We start from the raw sequence: 23,757 nt of genomic DNA, 5'->3' as shown, positions 1-23,757 counted from the left end.
ATGATATCCATGTGTTTTAGAAATGAAATTGTTAATTTGGGCTGAATGCCATGTTTGGAGCCCCGTGCCGAACTGTTTAGACCCTTAGGGGTATTTTACTACTTTCCTCACGCTGTTTTGATTTGAAAGCATATCCTCAGTCATGTTTTACTTGTTTATTGTTAATCCGGTTCCATTTCTCCACTTTTTAATATATGAAAATCGTTTGGGTTGAGTTTCCTTGATTTTTCACTGAAATGTCGGAGTGGCCATGATGTTAATGACTGAGAGAGGTTGAGGACCTAATGGTGAGGATTATATATATATATATATATATATATATATATATATATATATATATATATAATGGATCGGGCTGTATGCCGCAGCGATATTTATATATATATGGATCAGGCTGCACGTCGTAGCGATATATTTATTGGATCGGGCTATGCGCCTCAGCGATATGTATTGGATCGGGCTGCGCGCCGCAACGATATGATGCTTGGGTTGTAGGAGCCCCTCCGGAGTCTGTACACCCCCAGTGAGCATAGTCGACAATATATTATGGATCGAGCTGCACGCCACAACGGTTATTATTATGAGATATCTATTGAGTTGGAGCGATGAGTGTGAGTACTGATTGACGAGAGCTGAGTCACGAGTGACTGAGAGGCTTGCCCGAGAGGCTATATTTATGAGTGATACTTTGCCTGAGGGTCTTGTTTGTGAGATTTTCTGTTTTCACTCTTCTTTTATATTGAGCCTCTATTAAAAAAAGTTGAATAAATGTTTTAAAGGATTTTAATTGAAACTGGAGTTTTACGAGAAGATTGGTTATTGAACTACAGATTTTTGACTTGATATTCCTGTTGAGGTTTTCTTGATAAGTATGCAAATGGTTTAAAATGCTCGTCACTACACTCACACTTTATTTACTTTAGTTACTTACTAAGTTGGCGTAGTCATGTTACTCCCTGCACCTTGTGTGCAGATTCATGTGCCCAAGAATCAGAGTGAGATCTTCCAGCACTCTTAGAGTCTTATCCGGAGATCGCAAGGTAGTTGCACGACATTTACAACCCTGCCTTCCTCCTTCCTATCCTAATATTTTATATATTTTAGACTTGTTTCGTATTGAGCAGACAGTGTTGAGTTATATGTAATGGCTCATGACTAGTGACACCAGATTTGACCTGTGGGTTGATGTATTTTCGAACTTATTCCGCGTATTTCTTTAATATTTTAAAAATCAAAGCTTTGAGACTTAATCTGTTTAGAAAAGTGAATTTATAAATGATCTCCGTATTGTTCGTGTTGTTTCTGGCTGGCCTAGTACTGTGATAGGCGCCATCATGGCCGAGGTATTTGGTCGTGACAATTCATATACAAGGTCATTTAGCAAATCTATTTGAAAACAAGAAGATGATGGCTCGTCCTCAGGAAATTTCATTATTTTGTGCATATAAAAAATTACTCTTTCTTCATCAACGCGCAATATTAATTGTCCTTGATGGACATCAATGATTGCTCTTCCGTTGCGAGAAATGGTTTACCCAAAATTAATGGTACCTCGGTGTTTTCTTCCATTTCAAGTACTATAAAATCTACAGGGAAAATAAATTTGTCAACTCGAACAAGAACATTTTCAATGATTCCTTTCGCGTTTTTAGTACTTTGATCAGCCAATTGAAGAGACACACCAGTGTCTTTTATTTCACCAAGTTCTAATTTTCTGAAAATTGAAAAAGGCATTACATTTATTGAAGCACCTGAATCACATAATGCCTTTTCAAAATGAGCACCTCCCATAGTACAAGGAATTGTAAAACTGCATGGATCACCAAGTTTCGGTGGAAACTTGTTTTGAAGTATAGCGCTACATTTCTCTGTAAGCTTAACTACTAAAACCACTTCTAATTTTCTTTTACTTGATGAAATTTCTTTAAGAAATTTAGTATATGAGGGCATCTGCGTTAAAGCATCTGTGAAAGGTATGTTAATATAAAGTTGTTTCAAAATTTCTAGAAATTTTGAAAATTGTTTGTGAAGTTTTTCTCTTTTCAACTTTTGGGGAAAAGGGAGGGGTACAGAGTGAGGATTTGTTACTAATTCATTTTCTTGTACCTTTTTCCCTTTGTCTTTTTGTTCTTTTAAAAGTTCAGAGTTTCTTTTATTCTTACCTTCATTTACCTGTTCCATTTCTCGTGGATTTCCTTGTCTATCTGCATATGGATCATCAAAAGTTTTACCTGATCGCAGAGAGATGGCTTTGAGGTGTTCCTTTGGATTTTTCTCAGTGTTGCTTGGTAGAGCATCGTCTATTTGTCCAGACATGAGGGTTGCTAATTGGCTTATCTGGATTTCCAAATTTTTGATTGCTGGATTTTGACTTTCAACCTTCTCATCAGTAGCCTTAATGAACTTGTATATCATGTCTTCATGGCTTTGCTGATGAGCTTTTTGGGGCTGTTGTTGATATTACTGAAAGTCTTATTTCCCTCTATTTTGATTTTGAAAACCAGGTAGTCCTTGCACCTGCTGCTTTTGATTGAAAAATCTTTGAGGGTTTTCAGCACCATTTGGGTTACTCCATAAATCCTGGATGTTTTTGTACATTGGGAATACCGAATGGGTAACTGACTCTATAACCAATTACATTTACTTGTTCTTTATTTTGTGTTGAAGTTTGACACTCATGATTGGGATGATTACCTCCACAGACGTCACATTTATCAAGTTGAGATGATGATTGAGTATTTAATTGAAAAGCCTCAACTTTTTGTGACAATGTAGAAATTTGTTGGGCTAATGAATTCAAGGCTTCAACCTGATTTACTCCTGATGATTTCTTGTTGATCATTCTATCTGAAGGCAATTGAACAACATTTTCTGAAATTTCATTAAGCAATTGCATGGCTTCTGCAGTGATTTTTCCCATTATAGATCCTTCTAATGCTGCATCAATCACATTTCTACAGAGGGTTTAAGACCATGATAAAAAATATATAACATATTAGGATCTTGGATACTATGATGTGGGCATTTTCTTAACATTACTTTTAATCTTTCCCATGCTTGGTATACAGATTCCGTATTTGTCTATATAAAATTATTAATTTCTTGCTTCATTTTAAAAGTCTTTGTAGGTGAAAAATATTTATTAAGGAATTTTAAGGTCATTTGGTCCCATGTAGTAATAGAACCTCTTGGTAAGCTTCGTAACCATATTTTGGCTTCACCTTTTAATGAAAAAGGAAAAAGACGCAACCTGATAGCGTCTGTTGTGACTCCATTGTACCTACAAGTTTCAACTAATTCAAGAAAATCAATTAGATGGTTGTGAGGATCTTCACTTGAATCACCAGTAAACTGACAAGACTGTTGGATGGTTTGAATCCTGTACGAATTTCAAAGTTATTTGCTGCAATTGGCGGTCTTCTTACACTTGATTCTCCTTCAAAATAATCTGGCCTTGCATAATCTCTAAGTATTCTATCACGTCGTGGTGCCACTTCATCAAACTGTTCTTTTGCTTGATGTGGCGGAAATTGGTTGTTGTTAAGTTCTTCATTCTCCATTTCTTCTTGTGAAGAAATTTGAGGTCGTGAAACCTGCTCTTTTCGCAACAACCGCAAGGATTTTTCAATTTCAGGATCGTATTCAACTAGTTCTCTTGAGGAGGAACGGGTCATACACTTCCTGAAATTGTTGCACAAAAATTAAGATAATAAAATAAAAACTCAAATTAGTAGTAAAATAATTAATCTGTAGTAGACTTTGCCAATCCCTGGCAACGACACCAAAAAATTGACGAGTGTCTAGCGTGTATAAATTTAAACTCGTACTCTGTCAAATAATAGTATAGAAAGATGTCGAACCCACACAGATTGGTTTATCTATTCTACAGACGTTTCTTGTTTTAATTACTATTTGAGAAAATCAGGAAGAGTTGAGTTGTGAATTAGTTAACTAAAAATATATGAATAAAGTGATAGAAAATATTTTATTTTTCACAAATATAATAATAAGGTGTTGGGATCATAACTTCACTTAATATTTCTACTATATAATAGATAAAATTATCCTTCAATTTCTATTTCTCATAAATATATAAATGCCTCTCACGATTACATTTATATTTTATTACTTAAGTTGAACAATTAATTGCACTTCTCTCGGTTATACAAATTAATCGTTAAAATAGTAATATTAAAGACCCAGAAATATATGCTTGAACTGAAACATGTTCCCATTTTTTAGTAGGTCCATTTCGGTTACCCTACTTATTATAACTGATTCCTACAATATTCGCCTCTTACGATTACAAATAAGTATAGAATCAATTTTAACATATAAGAGCTAGATGTTATTAAATAAAACTTAACATCTATCAATAACAAAATTTACTATATTGCTTCTTCCGCCTCTTTCGATTACAAAATTAATAATAAGTTAATATGTAGTACGAAATAGATAGATGTTAACAAATTAAATAACACCTAACTATAAAACAGATAAAATTTAAATGAAAAGCTTCAGCTCAAGCACATGAAATTGAAGGATAATATCTACTATTATATAGAAATATTAAGATTCTCCATTTTCCCAACACAAGAAAAGTTACTCCATATTGAAATTATTACTGACAACGGAAATATTCTTACCCATTAAATAAGAAAATAGAAGGAAATATTCAAAAAGAATAATTTCCCTATTTAATTAAAAATAGGAACTAGAGTAATTTCCTACCCTAGATAATTAAAGAAATTGATATTAAAAAAAATCTTATAATTAGAAAGTAATGTATGATATAGTTTCTGCTCCTCCGTCATATCCTTTAAACTAGCTCCAAGTTCCCATTTTATAGGTGCACTTGAAAGCTTTTGGAAACGTGATTTTACATCACGTTTTCTTCGGATTTGCATAACTTTGGTTTCCTTTCCTTGCAATTAGTCTTCACGGGCTTACAAGGCAAATTTGAGTCACGTTTCAAGCTTCTGATTTCTTTTCTATATTTTTCTTTTTCTTTTCTTCTTGATTTATTTATTTTCTCTTACTTATTTATGGTATTTCTTGCAAATAAAATATAAATATTAGTATTTAAATTAAACGTGATACTTATATATGCATGATATTTTCTTCTTATCAATAACATGAGTCATTAATTCCAAATAAGGATGAGACGACTATGATAGAGGATAACTAACTTCATTTAGGTTTGAGCAACTTACGGAAGCAATACAACAATTTAATTAAGGATAAGCAACAGAAAAGGTAGCAAGGTAATTGAAGATGCAACAACTTCAGTTAAGGCACACGAGAGTCAAATAGGCAATAAAAGTGGAACATGAAGCAATTAATTCCAATTAAAACATGTGGATGTGAAACTAGTAAATGAGGAACTTAACATAACAAACAACTTCATATCTAATGAATATAAGAACCTAAGAGCCCTAGAAGGTCAACTTTCCATAAATAAGCCCGAGCACGTACTTGTCGCCTCGCGTACACGGACTTTACATGATATAATTAGCATAAAAGACTCAAATCCTAAGGGGTAGTTCCCTCACACGAAGTTAGAAAAGATACTTACCTCAAAGAAGATAGACCGTTACTCTAAAATGAACTTCTCGAGTGAAATAACATCCGGACAGCTCAAATCTAGCCAAAATAACTTCGAAGCATAAATAAAACTCATAAGAAACTATTACGGATAATAAAGCTTCAATTTTTATCAAAAACTAAACATCAACCCAAAAGTCGACCCCCGGGCCCGCACCTCGAAACCCGACAAATTTTACAAAATCCGAACACCCATTCCGATACGAGTTCAATTATACCAAAATTATCAAATTCTGATACCAATTTATCCCTCAAATCATCATTTTATACTTTGAAAGTTTTCTTCAAAAATCCCCATTTTTCCTCAACTCAAAACACTAATTTAATGATAAAAATAAGATAGAATCATGAAATATAATAAATTCTAGGTGAAGAACACTTACCCCAATGATTTGCTTGAAAAAACACGAAGAATCGCTCAAAATCGAGCTCTACAACTCCAAAAATGTTAAAAATGACTAACCCTCGGAATAGAGTATTTTTATATTCTGCCTAGTGATTAAACATCGCGATCGCGAAATTTCAACTGCGATCACGAAGAGGAAATGACCACTGTCCAAAAATTAATGCTACGCGATCACGTACAGAAGAGTGCGATCGTGAAGAGGGAAAGCTTATGACACCAAAGGACTGCACTACACGACCGCGAAAGGGAGAATGCGTTCGCGAAAGGGAACCAACTGGGGTTGTGCTACGCGAATGCGTACGGTTAAACGCGAATGCGTTGAAGGGAAATGCACAACCACGCGATCGCGGACAGAGACATGCGAATGCGAAGAACAAATATTATCTGCCTCCAAAAATCACATTACGCGATCGCGGAAGAGCTGGTGCGATCACGATGAAGGAAACCAGCAACCAGTAGAACAACAATCCAAAATCATGGAGAAAAGGTCGTAGCCCATTCAAAACACACCCGAGACCCCGGGCCCTCGTCTTAATACACCAACAAGTTCCGTAACCTATCACGGACTCGCTCGAGGCCTCATATCACATCAAACAACGTCGACACTACGAATCGCACCATGAATCGAGCTCATGAACTTTCAAATCTTCCAACTTCTAAAACTCACGCCGAAACTTAACAAATCAACCCGGAATAACGTCAAATTTTGTAGGCAAGTCCCAAATGACATAACAGAGCTGTTCCAACCCTCAGAATCGCATTCCGACCCCGATATCACCAAAGTCAACTCTTGGTCAAACCTTTCAACCTTCCAAAACTTCAATTTTTCCAACTTCCGCCGAAATGCTTTATATTACCCTACGGACCTCCAAATCCAAATCCAGACGCACGCCTAAGTCCAAAATCACTATACGAAGCTATTGAAATCTTCAAAACACCATTTTGGAGTCATTTTCTCAAAGTCAAAATTCTTGTCAACTCTTACCGCTTAAGCTTCTAAAACAAAATCATTCTTCCAAATTAACTCCGAATCATCCGATAACTGAATTCGGTCACACCCGCAAGTCAGAACACATAATACAAAGCTGCTCAAGACTTTAAGCCATCGAACGGAACGTAAATTCTCAAAACGACTGGTCGGATCGTTATAAGATGTTTGGTTCATTGCACTAGAAATGAGATATACAGGATATAACACAAAACATATTTGATTTACATTAGATAAATTTTATTTGAATTTTAACCCTAAATTTTCAAAGGACTTTGGAAGACGACCATTGAAGAAAGACATCTTTGTCCTTTTACTCCCTCCAGTCCACAATAAGCGACCATTTTACTGTTTTATTTTAGTTCAAAATAAGTGTTCATTTACATAATCAAGAAGTTAATTTTATTTTTTCAAAATTTGCCCTTATTTACATATTCCAATGTGTCAAGATAACAAGTAATTAAGGTTAATTTAGTGAATACATCTTTTTTTTCTCTCCAGGAGTTCGTATTTACTTAATGGGTGTGCCAAAGGTAAAATGATCACTTATTGTGAACCGGAGAGAATAGTATTTTATCTCGAAATTATTGTTCTCGAGATTGTTATCCCATCAAATGCGGGATAGGAAAGGGTTTTGAATCGTGACACATAGAATGAAGGATCTTTTATAAGATTAATAAAACCTATTAGCTAAAAGTGTAGCGGGAACCTACAGTCGTTAAGTTGCAAGTCCAAACCTTTGCATTTTCCTTTTCAATCTATATCTTTTTAAGAAAGTTTATACGGCAGACATCAAGCGGTGATAGTGAAGCAAGAATTGAATCTTGCAAGTTGCAGGTAACTGGTGTAAAGTAGCATTGCATATATATATAAATCAATAATAGATAGAGCTAACTGAAAATAAGAAATAATATATACACAAAGAATGAAGGCCGTGAAATGGCAAAATTGTTGTCTACCTAAGGGAAAGAATTAAAAAAATTATATACAATCCGAAGGTGTTGTCACAGTGCCCCTAATCCTCGTGATAAGGTGCTCTGTTCCAGAAAAGAACTCTTCTAAGTTCTAATCATCCAAAAGAAGCTGGCGAATGCTATTCTCAAGTCTCAGCCTAGCCACCACCATTTTTTTCTTTTTCGGGTCTCTCCAGCAGGAAACTCTGTAATAAATTAGCACAAACGGAAACCGTTTAACCAATACTGCATTTTATATCCCTACTGCTACTACTGAAAAAGATGAACCCTCTTAGCCAGGTAAATCCGCTATGTAACTATCTTGTTAAACTTGTCCTGTCAAAGCAAATCCTTAAACTGGAAGTATACCGGTTCAACCTAAATTTCTGGTCCGACAAAACCAGTTAAAAGAATCCTAAAAGATCACTGAATTCTCAGCTAATTGTCTTTATATAGGACTTCCCAGCAGGCACTCCGAGCCACAGTATAGGGAAAAACTAGATGCGAGGCCACTAATTAAGAACAGAAGATATAGCCAATAATTTTTTTTTTAGACAAAACATGATGGTACTTCACAATTAGTTTGAGGAGGAAAGCTCAAAACCTCGACAAACGTGGAAGAGTGGTTTTTCTTTTCTCCAAACCTTGGCAAATGTGGAAGAGTAGTTTTTGGGTTGAGGGTGGTGGAGTCCAAGATAATGGGAGCTTTTCAGAAAATTGTAAACATACATCAGAGACTAATTAGAACATTTCTTTTACTAGGTCAAAAGTATGTTGGATACGAATAAGATGTAAAAACAATATCCGTTCAATAAAAGAGCATGGCGCAGATATTAAATGCATTCTCTACCACAAAAAGGAAAGAATGACAATACTCATTTACCTCCTTGCGGATAGATTGAATTGTAGTGCACTTCAGCCCAAAAGCTCAAAAAAATGACTGCATAAATTAAAAAGACATATTATTCGGTCTTTCTGAGAGAGAGAAAAGAAAGAGAACAAGACATATTCTTCACCGGAGGAAGATAATGTGCCAAATTAGCAGCACTAATGTTATTGGTGCTGCCCTCACACGAAAAAAGAAATTAGAACCAGACAAATTGTTATAGGTTCTGAGAGAGAATGAACAGAAATTGAACAAGGTGCGTTTATCAGAGGAAGATAATGTGCCAAATTTTCCTCAGTCTTCAGTGTTATATCCATGTATACTAGAATCCAAGGTCTAGTGTTAATTCCTTCCCATATACAAGTCTAGGAATGGCAATGGGGCGGGGCGGGTTGGAGCTTAACCCGCAAAATTTCAACCCGCCCCGCCCCGCCCCCGCAAATTTTTTTTTCCGCTAAAAAAATACAAGTTTAATATTTCACCTTTTTCAGTTTTTTAAACCCCTCATATGGATCCAAATATTATATTTTTATTTTCAGAGATTATAAATCTGTGCATGCATTTCTAATTAATTACTCTTAGGACATATATTTACATAAATCTTTGTCTTTTAAAATTTCCCTTTTGAACGTACTTATCATAGAGTTAGGCAAATGCTGCGAAAAGGAGTGGACAATAATGTTCTTTGATAATCTGGAGCAATGTGATCAGCAATAACTGAAAAAGAAATTCTTTGATTCTCACAATTTTCATTTCCCACAATCGAGAGATTGAATGAAATAAAGAAATAGAACGAGGGGGCATCACTTGAAAATGGAAACAGGAAAGCTTGAATTGGAGCTTATATACAAAGTCCAAGTTCAGTGCTACGAGGAAACCAGCAACCGCCCCGCCCCGCATTAGTTTTTGAAAAAACAGTTTCAACCCACACCCGCACAAGATCAAACCCACCCCGCCCCGCATAAGATCAAACCCACACCGCCCCGCATAAGATTAACCCCCCCCCCACCCGCACCGCCCCATTGCCATCCCTTATTACAACACCAATACCCATGTAGATTTCTCCTTCCAGAATTAGTGCTGCTTCTAGCTTCTCTCACTATTTGTCATCTTGTACTTCAGACAGTTGTATTCATGTCACAAAAGGTTTCTCAACTCACAGTACTAAAGGGGATAGCCCCAGCAAGGATCCTCATATTCTGATCTCCCTATCTACTCTGATTCAATTTTCACTTCTTAGACCTGGTCTTTCTCTCCTCCTTTTCATCCTACATCAGCAGCTCTATGCAACAGTGATGAAAGTGAATCGACCTAGAAACTACTGTAGTTGCCAATTTTAGGATCCTACCTTTCTTATAGCTTTCTTTTCTTCTTAAGTATAATAAATCTACCATACAACAAGACTACACACAAGCGCACAAACGAAAAGGAAAGAAGAACGCTAACTTTGATCCCTCTCACCCAAAAAAAAAGGAAAAATAAATAAAGTAAGCTTACTTGGATATCTAAAATGTACAACAGGAAAAAACACTCAATTGATTAAAAAAAACTTACTTCTCTTTGACTTTTGAATTTGTGGAAGAATCTCAATGTAGCAGGTGTCCTTAAATGAAGTAATGACAAATATCTTAACACCATACTGTAATAACATTGGAACAAACGTCAGTCACCAATTGAAAATTTAAAATACACACCTGAATTGAGAGAATAGCAGATCGCCATCATATGACAATAGACAACAAAAGAGAGAGAAAATAGGATTTTCTGTGTTAGGAAAAGAAAGGAAAATGGTTGGCAGGAACCAATCAAAGGTCTCTTTCATTAAGGATGCCAACTCAGGAACTCCTAACCATTGTCTGAGCACTGAGATTCCTTGAAAGAAAATTCATAATCAATCTAAACGAATCAAATGGAAGAGTGGCGACGACCCTGCCTAATCAGCTACTTCTAGCAAAAATTGGGGTTTGGGAGAGCATAAAAGAACATAGCCGTGACATGCATTGTTATCCAGAATAAAGTGAATAATGAGACCCTATAATAGCAACATTTTTATTCTTAACTGCTGTATGGTGCTCTAAGCGGTATACTGCTTGTTTTCCATACAGTAATTATTATAATAGCAAGGATAACAGCTGCTTTCAAGATGCAAATGAATTTAACGGAATTGCTTCTGAATTTAAAAATCTGGAATAACGGTTACTATATCTTTCACAAAAATAGGTAAGAAACCCCAAAGTTTGGTAATAAGGAATAAGATGTATTACATTTTAGAATCATTAAGGAACATCATCTTGATTCTAAAGTAACCAGTCTTTAGTTTTTTGAGAGGTTAGCCCCGTAATCAAAATCCATAGATAATAAGAGTCCCCACGCTTTAGAGGGTTTGTTCATCTTGCCACTATATGTGTTCTTAGCAGTTTTGACATCTGATGCATGGGCCATAGTGTGAATAACTTAATCTCATCCAGAAATCATCAAGAGCCTTAATTTCATCCTCCTTGCACTTGTTTGTGGAATACAGAAAATACCAGTGAATTACCAAATCAACTCCATTTCTTCTGGTTGATACAAGTCCAAAAGAAAACTCTCACAATACATAAAACAAGCTTATGTTTGTTTTTTGTAAATAGTAGTGGATTCTATGCTCTGTACAGGCAGATAAAAATCAAAGGCCACATTGCAAAAGGGATGATAAGCAAATACATTTTGAAATTCCTCAACAAGCACCAAGAAATTCCTAATAACAGATCTTATTAGGATACATTTCTCATTTCTTATGAATTTATAGATAAACTTCTGTGAAAACCTATGATTTGTCGAATTCAAATATTCAAACTATTTGTTTACTTAGCTCGAATAATTAGGTCATAAAAACAGAACTCACAAATTCTTAGTCGAGAGACTACTTCATAAAACAGAAGAGGTCACAGCTAACATTCACATCAAGAAGACCTAAATCCATCAACAAGGTTTTGGTCAATGACTACAAGCCCAAAGTAACTCAAGTTACTGGCAATTCTCTCTCTCTCTCTCTCTCTCTCTCTCTCTCTCTGTGTCGGAAAAAATCAAGAAGCCACTAGCAATTTAGTGTAAAATCCAAGGGTTTTACTTTAGAAATCCCGAGAACCTAAGTGCATATTTATGTCGCCACGTAAGCTCTTCATATTATAATATTTCAAAAGAGGATTTATACCGGAATTCCATAAACGTCTCATTCAGACACATCTAAGCCATCAAAGCAGCTGGCATCAAGAACGAAGACTGGTGGAGTAGACTCATTGAATACAAAGTCACTACATTTGATCTAACATATAGGCTGCCTAAAAAATTTCTAAAAAGATATAAACTTTTACTGCCATACTACTCCTGTTCATTGTCTTAATAGGATTCAACATAACAATAGTATTGAGGAACACACTAAGAATGAGATTTATACAACTATTTGATTTCAGAGCTTTGTCCTTCCAGTCCAAAAGAGTTTTCTCCACTTAAAAGATCCATCCTTTAAGAAAGAACTGAAGCCGGTTTAATCCAAACACGGGTGACTAAGCAAGAACCAGACCCCTGTTGAAACATCTAAAATGGAGCTGAAGGCTAGCTGGTAAATAATTCACTTAATGCCCTGCCAAATTACCAATTAAGTTCAACAGACCTCAAAACTACCATAATAGCAAAATTGTGGTGCTCCAATCAATCAACTTGCAAGTAACTATCATTTTTGTCAATATATGCTAGAGTAATTTCTAAACAAAAACAAATCCATTCAACAAATTACTATGGAAACCCAAAACACCAGAACACAAGGAGAGGGCAAGAGGACAATACTGAATCTGCAGCAGCCTGCAAAGTTATATGATCACCCCATTCGCCAGCCCTGTTTAGAAGGAGTACTTAAATAAGAGCGTAATCATTAAAAAGTGGGAAAAAAAGTGTAAGGAGCTTCAGTAATTACTTGCTCATTTTCTTCAAGTATTCATCATAGACCATCGGAACATAACCCTCATACAACTCCCTGCGGAACTTGAGCTAATAATAACAACAATTAGAAGTAATCAATAGTTATGAAGAAGTAAATAGAAGGACACGATCACAATGCATAGTAATGATTTAATGTAACTTTGTCTTAGAAAAGGTATGCATATGTAAATTTTGGGTTGCTTGACTGCCTCTTTGTGCCTATACTTTCCTAGTTTTTTTTTTTTTTTTGGATGCAGGGAGCAGTCCTTTTGCTGACAGATAACTTTTTCCTTTTTTCTTTATATAGTATTTAAACGAGGTTGAAACTAACAAAAAAATTTGAGAAGAACCTGTTTAACAACTTGTTCCCTCACAAATTTGTGATGCTCAGTACTGCGATATATTTGGTCTGACAATGAGCGGAACTGCAAAAATGTCATAAAGCATTAAGAAGTTAACAAGTGTTACCTCATATATCATATCATGCGTAATAGAGCACAAGATAGGATTTGAAAAAACACGGTTGTGAAAGACCCGTCTCTGATACAACTGAAATAGAGCGAGAAAAGCTTTACCTCTTCAATCCCCTACAATATCCTCTCAGCGGTGGGGATCTAAAAAGTAGATCTCTCAAGTTTACTTCCAAACCAAAGGTGAAACAATCCTTAACCCCCAACCCCACCCCAAAAAAAAAAAAAAAAAGAAAAAAAAAGAAAGAACAACACAATCCAGCTAGTAATTCACTAAAGAGTCGCTTGGTTAAAAGACTAGTTATACAGAGATTACTAATGCAAAGATTAGTAATACAAGGAGCAGAAATGCAGGGATAGTATTGTAGGGATTACAGTGCAGGGATTAATTCTTGTTAGATGTATGGTTTATTGTATTAAAATAATATGTCTGAATAGATAAGGGCATCTTTGAGGTTTAAGTAGTTTTAATTCATGTATTGCCAATTCAGTATTCTTATTCCACATTCTACCATGCATAAAATAATACATATATTCCCGCGAGACTTATTTTGTACGGCAACCGGTGCACAAGGCATCCCGCACTCCAAGGCCTACCCTAATGCAAGCATTAATGGCTGGTTTCACGGCTCGAACCCGTGACATATAGATTCCTGCATGACTTATGCAGGTATTTTTCATAAAAAAGGAAAAATTACCGAGGAGGTTAATTCTCCTTATTCAAGCAACTAAACAATGTAAAAGTTATGTTGAATTAAGTGAGGGGATTGATTCTCCTTCTTTGTATAACCAAACACTAACATAGATAAGAATGTGTCACTCACAGCACCAAAAGAGATGGGAAGAGGGACAAAGAGAAAGAAAAGAAGGGACAGATCAAGAGCAAAAAGGCAACTCCAGAAGTATCATGCATCAAAGAAAAGGTCACTTTTTCAAGTTTCCCCGGATTAAATTGGATGTGGAACCTAGCAAGATAATACAGAATGGACATTAATATTTTCAGAAGGCAACAGAGAGCAGTGGGGATCTCACCCATGTGAAGTATGGTGCGATAAATAGGGATAAAATCTACTGACATGATAAATGCAAAAATTCTAAGAACTAGGAGAAAAATAGAAAGAAAGCGGAAAAATGCATTTTATAGAGATTTGAAAGAAAGATATCTTATTCTCTATAGAATTAATCCATTGCAAGTGATTTTAGTCCCAAAAAAAGGAATTAATATATTGTAATATTCTAGTGATCAGGAAGGAGGTATTAGAAAAGATGAAAATAAACGAACCTGACAGTTGCCATCTCCGGATACTTTTAACTCAAATAAATCATATACTTCCAACCTACATATGTATATGTATATGTATATGTATATGTATATGTATATGTATATGTATATGTATATGTATATGTATATGTATATGTATATGTATATGTATATGTATATGTATATGTATATGTATATGTATATGTATATGTATATGTATATGTATATGTATATGTATATGTATATGTATATGTATATGTATATGTATATGTATATGTATATGTATATGTATATGTATATGTATATGTATATGTATATGTATATGTATATGTATATGTAAAGAAAAGGAAGTTCATTTAAACACATAAGGATTGCATAACTTGTATAGGGATTAATATACTGTTTCCTTACCAGAAACAAAGAATGTGGAATAAAAATAGTGGTAGCAGTATCTAAATTAACACACCATGATAAGAAAAAACACCTAACGACTATGAATAAGTACCCTAAAGTATGGTACCTGATTCTATTAGATGGGATTTTAACAAGCAAATTTGCTAAATTGGGAAAAGAGTTCCGTCTGTAGGAATGCTTTGAAATGAAGTTTGGGAGGAAATGCTAAGCAAGGCAAATGAAGGGAGAAATAATTTTTTTTACATATAAGTGGCATATGTATGCAAGATATTCTTTTTTACATTTAAGTGGCATATGCATGCACAATTGACATACAAAACACTGTCTCAAGGAGAGGTTAAGTGCATTTGAAACTCTCAGAAACTTCATCTCATAGAGTATTCATTGGCACTCGCTAGCTAGCTTGGAGAAGACAAAGATAAAGAGTACCTGACATAACTTAGTCTGACAAGTCCACAACTCCTTTTGCTAGCAAAAAACTATAAGTGGAAAGAAGTTAAAGTTACCTGTCCATCAGCCTTTGATGATCTGACGTGGCTTCATCTACTGAGGGTATATCTCCATTGATTTTGGGAACATGCTGAAAAAACCAGGGATCAGAGTTGAAAGTAATTCCAGTTGTTCGGAAATTAATGGCATAGAACTAAAACAGGAAAGGGAAAAAATGGATGTTTGAGAATTATCCACTTCGCCTTCTCACAAGGAAAAAAAAAGGGGGGGTGGGGGGGGGGGGGGGTGAAAGGAAATACATAAACAGCATCAAAGAATAAAGATGGATGCCAGAATATCACATAGTATTGAAATGGCCCACACATCAACCCCTCAGCAGCTGCATGAACCATAGATTTGTATTTGGCTGCTGGAAATTTATGGCATAAAAATAAAGAAAAATGAAAAAAAACCACTATAGCTCATAATGAAGTGACCAACTATAGATAAAGCTTTTTAGCATTTCTTTCAAGGACAAGCACACAGGTCCCAAAAAGGATACTGCGCATGAGGAGTTACAGCTATAAGATTTCTAGGTTTCCGTATAAGAACATCAGTAACACAACCTTGGGGATGACTTAAGATTGGCCTAATCACATGTAACCTGTTAGTACTTCTGATCTAGTCTACCATTTCCCTCACTTTGCACAAAGTAAAATATTTTAAATAAAAGAAATTGGGAAATTGGAATATGGAGAAAATCCTTCCTCTACTACATCAAGGAATTAAAACAGCAACAAACAAGTGCCTGATTTCTAGATCTTAAGAGGAAAGAATAGAACAGAGAAGTGAAAGAGTCGATTATATGCCACAGAATAAAAAAGCAATGGTATGTCCTTCCTCTAAAATAAAATGCCGAAAGGCAACAGCTGAAGACATATTTTTCCTCTTCAGACAACAAAGAATGCTTTCAACTGATTAGCAATTTCTTAGGTCAAGGGGAAGATGATGGCAGTCTCCCTTTCACTCTCCTGTATTCTTCTTAAAGCTAAAACTGAAGTTAACAAGGAACTGGTTCATTACTGCTGATCCGGCTTTTATTTTCTAGCTGTGGATGCGAATTCATGAGCTGGTTCATTACTGCTGATCTGGCTTTTAGCTGAAGTTAACAAGGAACTGGTTCATTACTGCTGATCTGGCTTTTATTTTCTAGCTGTGGATGCGAATTCATGAGCATTACGCTAACCTTAAGGTGAGTTGATGTTTAACAGACTTGCTCACCCTATGCCTGTTTACTAATAAACTGTTTCTGTGTCAACATACACTACTAAAAAGCTGGAACCCTACTTTACTTTTCCAGAAACTATAAGAAGATAGTGTCCAACTATGACTAGTCGCGATTGCAATTCCAAAAGCACATCCCATTTACAGCTAATGCAAAAAGCAAGCAGAAATCCCAATATCCAAATACAGAAACCCCAAATTATCATTGGCGTCGGAAAATAATTCAAGCAATGCAGTTATTCAGAAATCCTGAATATTTTGTAAGTACTGTCTCTAAAATCAGTAAGAGTAAATTTTTTAGCTACAAGTAAAACTCACAGGGATGGCAGCCAACTGATTCAGCCGTTTCCCAACTTCACCATCAAGAAGAGATTCATCCTCTATCTCCGGTGAAACTTCTTGATACCCCCAATTGGATGATGCAGCTGTGCGAGGGCAAAATGTTATCATTCCGTTACTATCCGTGTCTTCCCCATTGCCATCAAGTGCTGCACATTCCAAAGTATTATCAACATAAGTATGCAAAGCAGAGCTGTCTAATCCATGTACATAAAACTAACGCCTCTTCTATACCAAAATTGTAATTTCTCCTTGACGGTGCAATCCAATCCTGAGCAAGAACTGACGCATTTCGATGTTCTTCTTCGGTGTGTGAAGATTCTACAGAATCCACGACTGAAAGTCGTGATAGTTCCTCCTGAAGGGCACGGGCAATTACCTCATCATTCTCCACGTTAACATGTGTAGGCTCACAATAACCTTCTCTCACGTATCCATCTTGAGAAAAATCCCTGTCATACTGAGTAACAGTTCCGAGAGAACCACCGTTGTTTATAGAACAAACATCTATAAGGTGGAGATTCCACCTCACTACGTCAGGATCTAGCTCATAAACAGTCATTTATGTTTACAAATTCCTGCAGTCCCCAAAGAATTAGCAAGAAATGGAGTCAACACATCCCTTTCCACAAGTTTTTACACTAATAGGTTTTACGCATCACGACAATAATGAGAATATCAGTCACGTTCAATAGTCATCCATATCCTCTGGAAGAAATTTTAAACAAAAAATGGAAAAATGAGTTCACACAAACACATTCATACATTCAGAGACACATGACACAGACATTTATTGGAGCTGTCAGAACGTTGCGAATAAAGTTGTGCCCATAGCGGTGACATCTAGTCTTTCTGCATCTTAAAAGAAGGTCAGGACATAATACATCAAAGGTAAAATCCTAAAGCTTTATGGTTCCTTTACCTCCATAAACTTTTGTGCTCTCTGCTTATTGTAGAAGAAGAGCTTTTTTCCATTGTCACTTACACTTCCCAAAACAGGACTTGATTCAATGAATCAACAAATTTCAGTAATGGTTCAAGCTCTGCCTATAATCCTGCAACATATGCTACAGAGTAATTGTATTCTGGTAAATTTCCTTCCCGAAAGGGTCATATCTACCTGCGTTTTTCAGACCTATGGAGGACAGTTCTAAAGGAATTCTACTAGCTTTGTTGAAATAAATACTTACTTAAACGGTTGACTTGTGGGACTTACATAAATGACATCCAAAGGAAAGTCAGTCACTAAATAGAATCTTTTAATGCTTAGGATAGACAAGCTAAAAGGTCAAGAAGATCATGCAAAATACAAAATCCTTCTACTTTCAAACCACCCACAAATCGAATTATATAAAATAGATAAGCAAAGTAAAATTTCTAATTCCGCATATGGATAATTGCATGGAAAGGCATAACAGGTGGGAGCCAATGGTGCCAGACAACCTACAGTATGTTATTTCCACCCACCCAGGAAACACATCAGAGCTCTGATAATGCACCACGTTTTTCTGCCAACTGAGGTATGAGAATATCAGGAAAAATATGGGTTTTTTCACACTTCATCTAGCAGCAAAGGTAACAATATACAGCTAGTTGGCTGCAAATACATTTAAACAACAAAGTATACCTATAGGAATTCTCATTAAAAGATTCAATTATCTTGCAAGAGTTAAGCTCCCCTGATCCCCTTCATTCTAGGAAGTGGTGGCAAAATAAATAAAAACACTAGAAAATTAATTTACTTCTTAATTCCAACTCAAATATATGTGCAACATCAAAAGGGAGTGAATAAAATTTTGTTGCACCTACTATCGAATTTCTACCACACAAAGATGACAAGCCTCACATATCTGTACAACTTATACCAAGTTACTAACCATTAACAGTTGCCACTTACAAGTCACAACAATGACATTTCTCAAGAAGTAAATGAGTGATTTATTGACCCAATAATAAAAATCCAAGAACATAAACAAACTTCAATGCAAAGTCACAATGATGACAGACTTATTGAACTACTTAGAAGCTCTTTCTCACAAGTAATATGGCACATCAACGTTCACCAGATTCACTCAAAGAACAATTTAAAATACATGCATAACATTGGCATACGTTATCACTACTTCAATTTCCTGGAAAGTAATTCATTAACTTTCTATAACTAATTAAATAAAACCAAACTAATACTCGATTAGAAAAGACTTCTCTTTTCAGGAAGAAGAACACTTCATGCGATAGCCAGACAAAATGCTAGACCAAAGATTTGATCTTCATAAACATAAAATTAAATCACAAAAGCATTTAGTTGCTTTTTCCAATTCTAACAAACAAATTTCCAATTAGCAAAAAAAAAAAAAAAGTCTCATCTAATAACAGGATCATAGAAGTATTATCAATCCCTACAATCTCTGAAAAGTCTGAAACTGCCAAAAAATTTATTACAAGTACGTATGAAATTGAACTGATGCAGTTGAACGTACGAACCTTTGAATATAGCCACTAATTCTTCAAACTTAGGGGGGAAATCGTTATGTAGAAAGCAGAAAAAGAAAAATCTTCAATATATTTTTAAAACAATCGAAGAGTTCGACGCGTAAAAGCGTGAAATCAGCAGAACGCCGCCGTATTTGGAAACGCCGTGGTGGAGTAGTTGAAGAAAGATTGTATCATAAACATTCTTTGAATGGGAAAGCGAAAAGGAACGAACGTCCGAATTTCCGGCGTGAAATGGGACTCCTATACTGTGGGGGCCCACCTAATCTTCCTCAGCAATTTGTTAAACCGACTTTTTGGCTGAACTCGAAGATGCGCCGCCAAACCGACACGTGTCCTGGGGCAGTGGCACCTGCAAATCTGCAACCGGCAGACGCCCGTGACTGTGTTGGTGTTGGTGTTAGTGGAACGTGTGATGTTTCACACGAAAGATTCCACAATTTATTGGACTTAATTAATTGAGAATATCTAGTTGAAAACTAAAATTTGAGAATCTAGTGATATTCTTTCTTTTAAGAATGTGAGAGAGGAGTGTACCGATAAATCCTGAGGTCGTTAGATTCAAAAATATAGTATAATTTAAACGTAAGATCAATACATTAATGTGAAAAATATAGTATAATTTAAACGTAAGATCAATACATTAATGTGAAAAATATAGTATAATTTAAACTTGATAATGTGAAATACATGTATATGTAAGATTTTGTATCATTGATGTACGAGAAATTTATTGTAATTATGCACTATCATGTGTTTAAACTTGAGTAAGCAAGTTTAGCAATAAAATAAGGTAAAATTCCAAGGCCAATAACAAATACGAGCGGCGTTGAACATGACAATCCTGTTCTTTCACAACATTGCATAACCAAATAACAATTTATCAAGACAACCAAATTACTTCAACAACAAAGTCATCGCAACAACTTGAAAACTTTTATTTTGTGCCTGTGAGGCCTTGTTTTGTCTCGCAACAAAGTAGGGTCGGGCATATAACGGGTAAAACCGATAATCCTAACCGTTAATTGTTTATTGGATTATCGGTATCGGGTTATTAGATTAACGGTTCGGTAACTGTTTAGAATTTTTTTACTATTGGGTTATCGGTTCGGCCTCGATTTGCCAATTTTATTAATGGGTTAACCGATAACTCAATAAGAATTAATAAAATTACGACTTTATATGCTAGGCTTTCAGTTCATTCTCTCCTATTCTTTCTCGGCCACACTCTTCAGTTGCTTTATCTTTATTCTTCATGGACCTTACTAGTTACCCCTAGCGTAAGTCTTTAGTCTTATACATTAGGCTTTTAATTTTTATAACAAAATTCATCTTTATAAAGGGATTACTCTATGGTTTCTTTTTTCAGGTTAGGCATTTGACAAACAACATAAATTTTATCTTGGACTGTTTGAGGGCTTCAACGCTTGTAGAACTGCAGGTATTGTGTGAAATAAAAATTCTAAATCAACTATTGTTGTTATCATATCAGAGGAGGCAGCTAATGCCTTGGAACATTTTGTGGGAATTGTTGCAGTTTGATAAGTATTTATCCACTGATTTTTTGGTGAAGCCTATAAGGATTGAGTTGTTGTTGTCTTGTTAACTTGAATTTGAACTGCTACTACTTTGTATTATTATTAATGTATTTGGACAACTGTTGTTGAAGAGTTAGTACTATTCCAGTTGTGGCCACTGGACAGAACGCAAAAATGGGTAGTATACTATATGTGAATTCTTCTCTTCTTTGCTTAACTCTAGTGAATTGTCTTCTCTTTTTTGCTTAACTCTAGATTGAGTTATCTTATCGGGTAGTCAAAATATAGAAATCATATTATATACATAATATGTATATTATATGTATTTACTTATCATACAAAATATATATATCCCGGCTATTAATTTTTGGGCGGCCCAAAAAATATAATTAGTCCTATAAATATAAAATTAGGGCAATATTTACCCCCTTTTAGCTAGACTTTTCTATTTACAGAAAGTAGATAGAGTTTTTTTTATAAAATATGTACAAATTTGGTCAAATCGTACAATTTATATACAACTTGTATACAACTTTTTATTGTACACAATTCAAGCTTTGTCTGTCAAACAATAATGGGGGCTAAAAACATTACAATTGAGTGAAGCTCTGGGTCTCTACTATTATTGTGACAAATTGACATTGGACTGTCACGACCCAAAATTTCACCGGAGTCGTGATGACGCCTAACACCTCTTGCTAGTCAAGCCAAGAATAACTATATGGAAATAAAGCCAAGAATAACTATATGGAAATAAACTTCAGCAACAGTAAGAAATAGTCTCAAATAGTGGAATGACATAAATAAATAAAGTCAAATGACTATAAAACTGAAACCATCCAAAATCCGGTGTCACCGAGTGCATGAGCTCTATAGAGTACTAAATACAAAGTGTGGAAAAAATATAATACTTTCTGAAAAACTAAATAACAATATCATAAGATGAAGGAGAAGACTTCAAGGCCTGCGAATGGGACATCAGTGTTACCTCGAAGCCTCCGAGCAAATCTGGATGACGACACATTAGCAACCACCGGTATCGACAACATTTGGATATGTACATTAAGTGCGGAGTAAAGTATGAGTACAACCGATCATATGTACTCAATAAGTAATAAGCCTAACCTCGTCCTTAAAGCAGAGATGAGGTTGGCAAGGTCCAATACTCACTTTCAATAGTCAATAACAATAATAACAACACAATAACGACAAAAGGAAAAACAACTCAAATGATATTAGGTTCAACTCTATCATAATAAGAGGAGAAATAAGCATACTTTTAAGTATATCGGTCAAGGCATCAACTTTTTCACAGAAATCACCTAGACAGGGATTTAACAAAGTAAATTGCGACTTCAAGCTCTAAACATCAAATACGAATTAGCATGAGGAAAAATACAGCTATATGCCTACATGACAAGTATACATTATAAAATCAACAACAACATAGTATAATCATCAAGTACACAAAATCTCAGTATATTCATAGTGCCCAGTATTGCGAGGTGTTGCTAAAAAGGTGGCTACTGGTGATGATAACGTTTGCGCCTTTAGAGTCAGACTTGTGTTTCTAATGTGAATGTATGCAAGAGTTGATTCTTGAGGAAGCTCATAGTTTGCGATCTTATATTCATCTAGGTGCTATAAAAATGTACCATGATTTAAAACAACATTATTGGGGGCAGAGGATGAAGAAAAATATTATTAGATATTCTGTGTGGTGTTTGAATTACCAGTAGGTGAAGGACGAACATCATAGACTGGGTGGTTTGCTTTAGAGGTTAGAGATACATACGTGAAAGTGGGAGAACATTACTATGGACTTTATGGTAGGATTCCCACAGACTTTGAGGAGGTTTTATGTTGTTTGGGTCATTATGGACAGACTTACCAAGTTTGTGCATTTCATTCTAGTCATGAATTCCTACACTTCAGAGAGTTGGCTAAGATCTACATCAGAGAGATTGTCCACTTGCATGGTATGACTGTGTCTATCATCTCGAATGTCGTGCCCCTTTTTCTCGTGAAATCGGGTTTCGATGTGTGACAATTCTTTTAAATGGATATTAAGAGAGAAGAGACGCCACCTAACGGATTAAGGTGCATTAGGGTACCTATTTGCAGATAACTCTGTCTAACTAGTTTGCATCACCAACGATCGGGTAAGGGCTCAAAATTACCTCGAAGAGAAGGTGTTAGGCACTCTTCGAGGTCCACAACTGTAGGTCCCGGCCGAACTCAATTATATGAATTAGTCTAGGTGATCAAGTACAGGAAAAACAAGGAATTTGGGAAATTGTTTATTAAACACAAATAATTGACGAAAGGCAATATGGGGGAGGGGGTCCTAAGTTTTTTAGCCTAAAGGATTACCCCGACAACATAAATAATACTCCGTAACTCTCTTAGGATGGGGTGTTACTCATATTATTCAGCGGGCACAGACTATCATCTCCTACTACCCAATTGCTATCTTTAAGTTGTTACCTAAAACGCACTAGTTGGTTCTAAACCGTACCCTATGCGTGCATTACCCGTCCCCAGGAGGCGTTTGGACCTCTATTTGAGTGGTTCTAGATTTAACTTAGGTTTCTCAAAAATGAGAAAACTAGACGATATACAAAACAAGCTGAAATTCATATAAAAGCAGTTAAGGGCTCAAGTTAGCCTCCACACTCAAACAACAAATGCACGCAGACTAATTAATAAAGACAGTTGCAAATTTTAACAAGTTG

At 35.5% G+C, this 23,757-nt stretch overlaps 2 protein-coding genes and 1 non-coding gene across 6 annotated transcripts; 1 reads left to right on the top strand and 2 right to left on the bottom strand.

The window, feature by feature from the left end:
- Positions 1-1,479: 1,479 nt before the first annotated feature.
- LOC142165919 (uncharacterized) lies at positions 1,480-2,415 on the bottom strand. The gene has a single exon (XM_075224307.1). It carries the CDS (start codon positions 2,413-2,415, stop codon positions 1,480-1,482), a length of 936 nt encoding a protein of 311 aa, XP_075080408.1.
- A 592-nt stretch (positions 2,416-3,007) lies between these two features.
- LOC142166671 (small nucleolar RNA R71) lies at positions 3,008-3,114 on the top strand. Its single transcript, XR_012697074.1, has one exon. It is a non-coding gene; the product is annotated as a small nucleolar RNA R71 (small nucleolar RNA).
- A 4,722-nt stretch (positions 3,115-7,836) lies between these two features.
- On the bottom strand, positions 7,837-19,684 carry LOC107800114 (OVARIAN TUMOR DOMAIN-containing deubiquitinating enzyme 12-like). Of its 4 annotated transcripts, XM_075225250.1 has the most exons (11): positions 19,476-19,684; positions 17,226-17,569; positions 16,971-17,140; positions 15,446-15,519; positions 14,547-14,601; positions 13,145-13,219; positions 12,790-12,863; positions 12,663-12,711; positions 10,392-10,476; positions 8,835-8,891; positions 7,837-8,157 (listed from the first exon to the last, which is right to left on the bottom strand). In XM_075225250.1, exons 2-11 carry the CDS (start codon positions 17,551-17,553, stop codon positions 8,105-8,107), a joined length of 1,020 nt encoding a protein of 339 aa, XP_075081351.1. In that variant the 5' UTR covers positions 17,554-17,569; positions 19,476-19,684; the 3' UTR covers positions 7,837-8,104. The 4 variants fall into 4 exon arrangements, with proteins under 4 accessions (XP_075081351.1, XP_075081352.1, XP_075081354.1 ...); XM_075225251.1 differs by lacking the exons at positions 7,837-8,157; positions 8,835-8,891; positions 10,392-10,476 and adding an exon at positions 11,237-11,395; XM_075225253.1 differs by lacking the exons at positions 7,837-8,157; positions 8,835-8,891; positions 10,392-10,476 and adding an exon at positions 11,237-11,392.
- Between the last annotated feature and the right edge of the window lie 4,073 nt (positions 19,685-23,757).

Source organism: Nicotiana tabacum, chromosome 11 (assembly GCF_000715075.1).
Source record: "Nicotiana tabacum cultivar K326 chromosome 11, ASM71507v2, whole genome shotgun sequence".
In the NCBI taxonomy this organism is placed as follows: Eukaryota; Viridiplantae; Streptophyta; class Magnoliopsida; order Solanales; family Solanaceae; genus Nicotiana; species Nicotiana tabacum.
Note: the sequence above shows the minus strand (reverse complement) of the source record. Positions and strands in the feature narration are given on the sequence as shown.

Bases quoted from the DNA above. Each gene is read 5' to 3' on its own strand.
- LOC107800114 (XM_075225250.1), bottom strand. From the start codon at position 17,553: ATGACTGTTTATGAGCTAGATCCTGACGTAGTGAGGTGGAATCTCCAC. The intron at 13,220-14,546 runs GTTCGTTTATTT...ACATTTTTGCAG, and splicing joins CCGGAGATGGCAACTGTCAG to TTCCGCTCATTGTCAGACCA. The intron at 8,158-8,834 runs GTAAATGAGTAT...AATTTATTACAG, and splicing joins TTCAATCTATCCGCAAGGAG to AGTTTCCTGCTGGAGAGACC.
- LOC142165919 (XM_075224307.1), bottom strand. From the start codon at position 2,415: ATGATATACAAGTTCATTAAGGCTACTGATGAGAAGGTTGAAAGTCAA.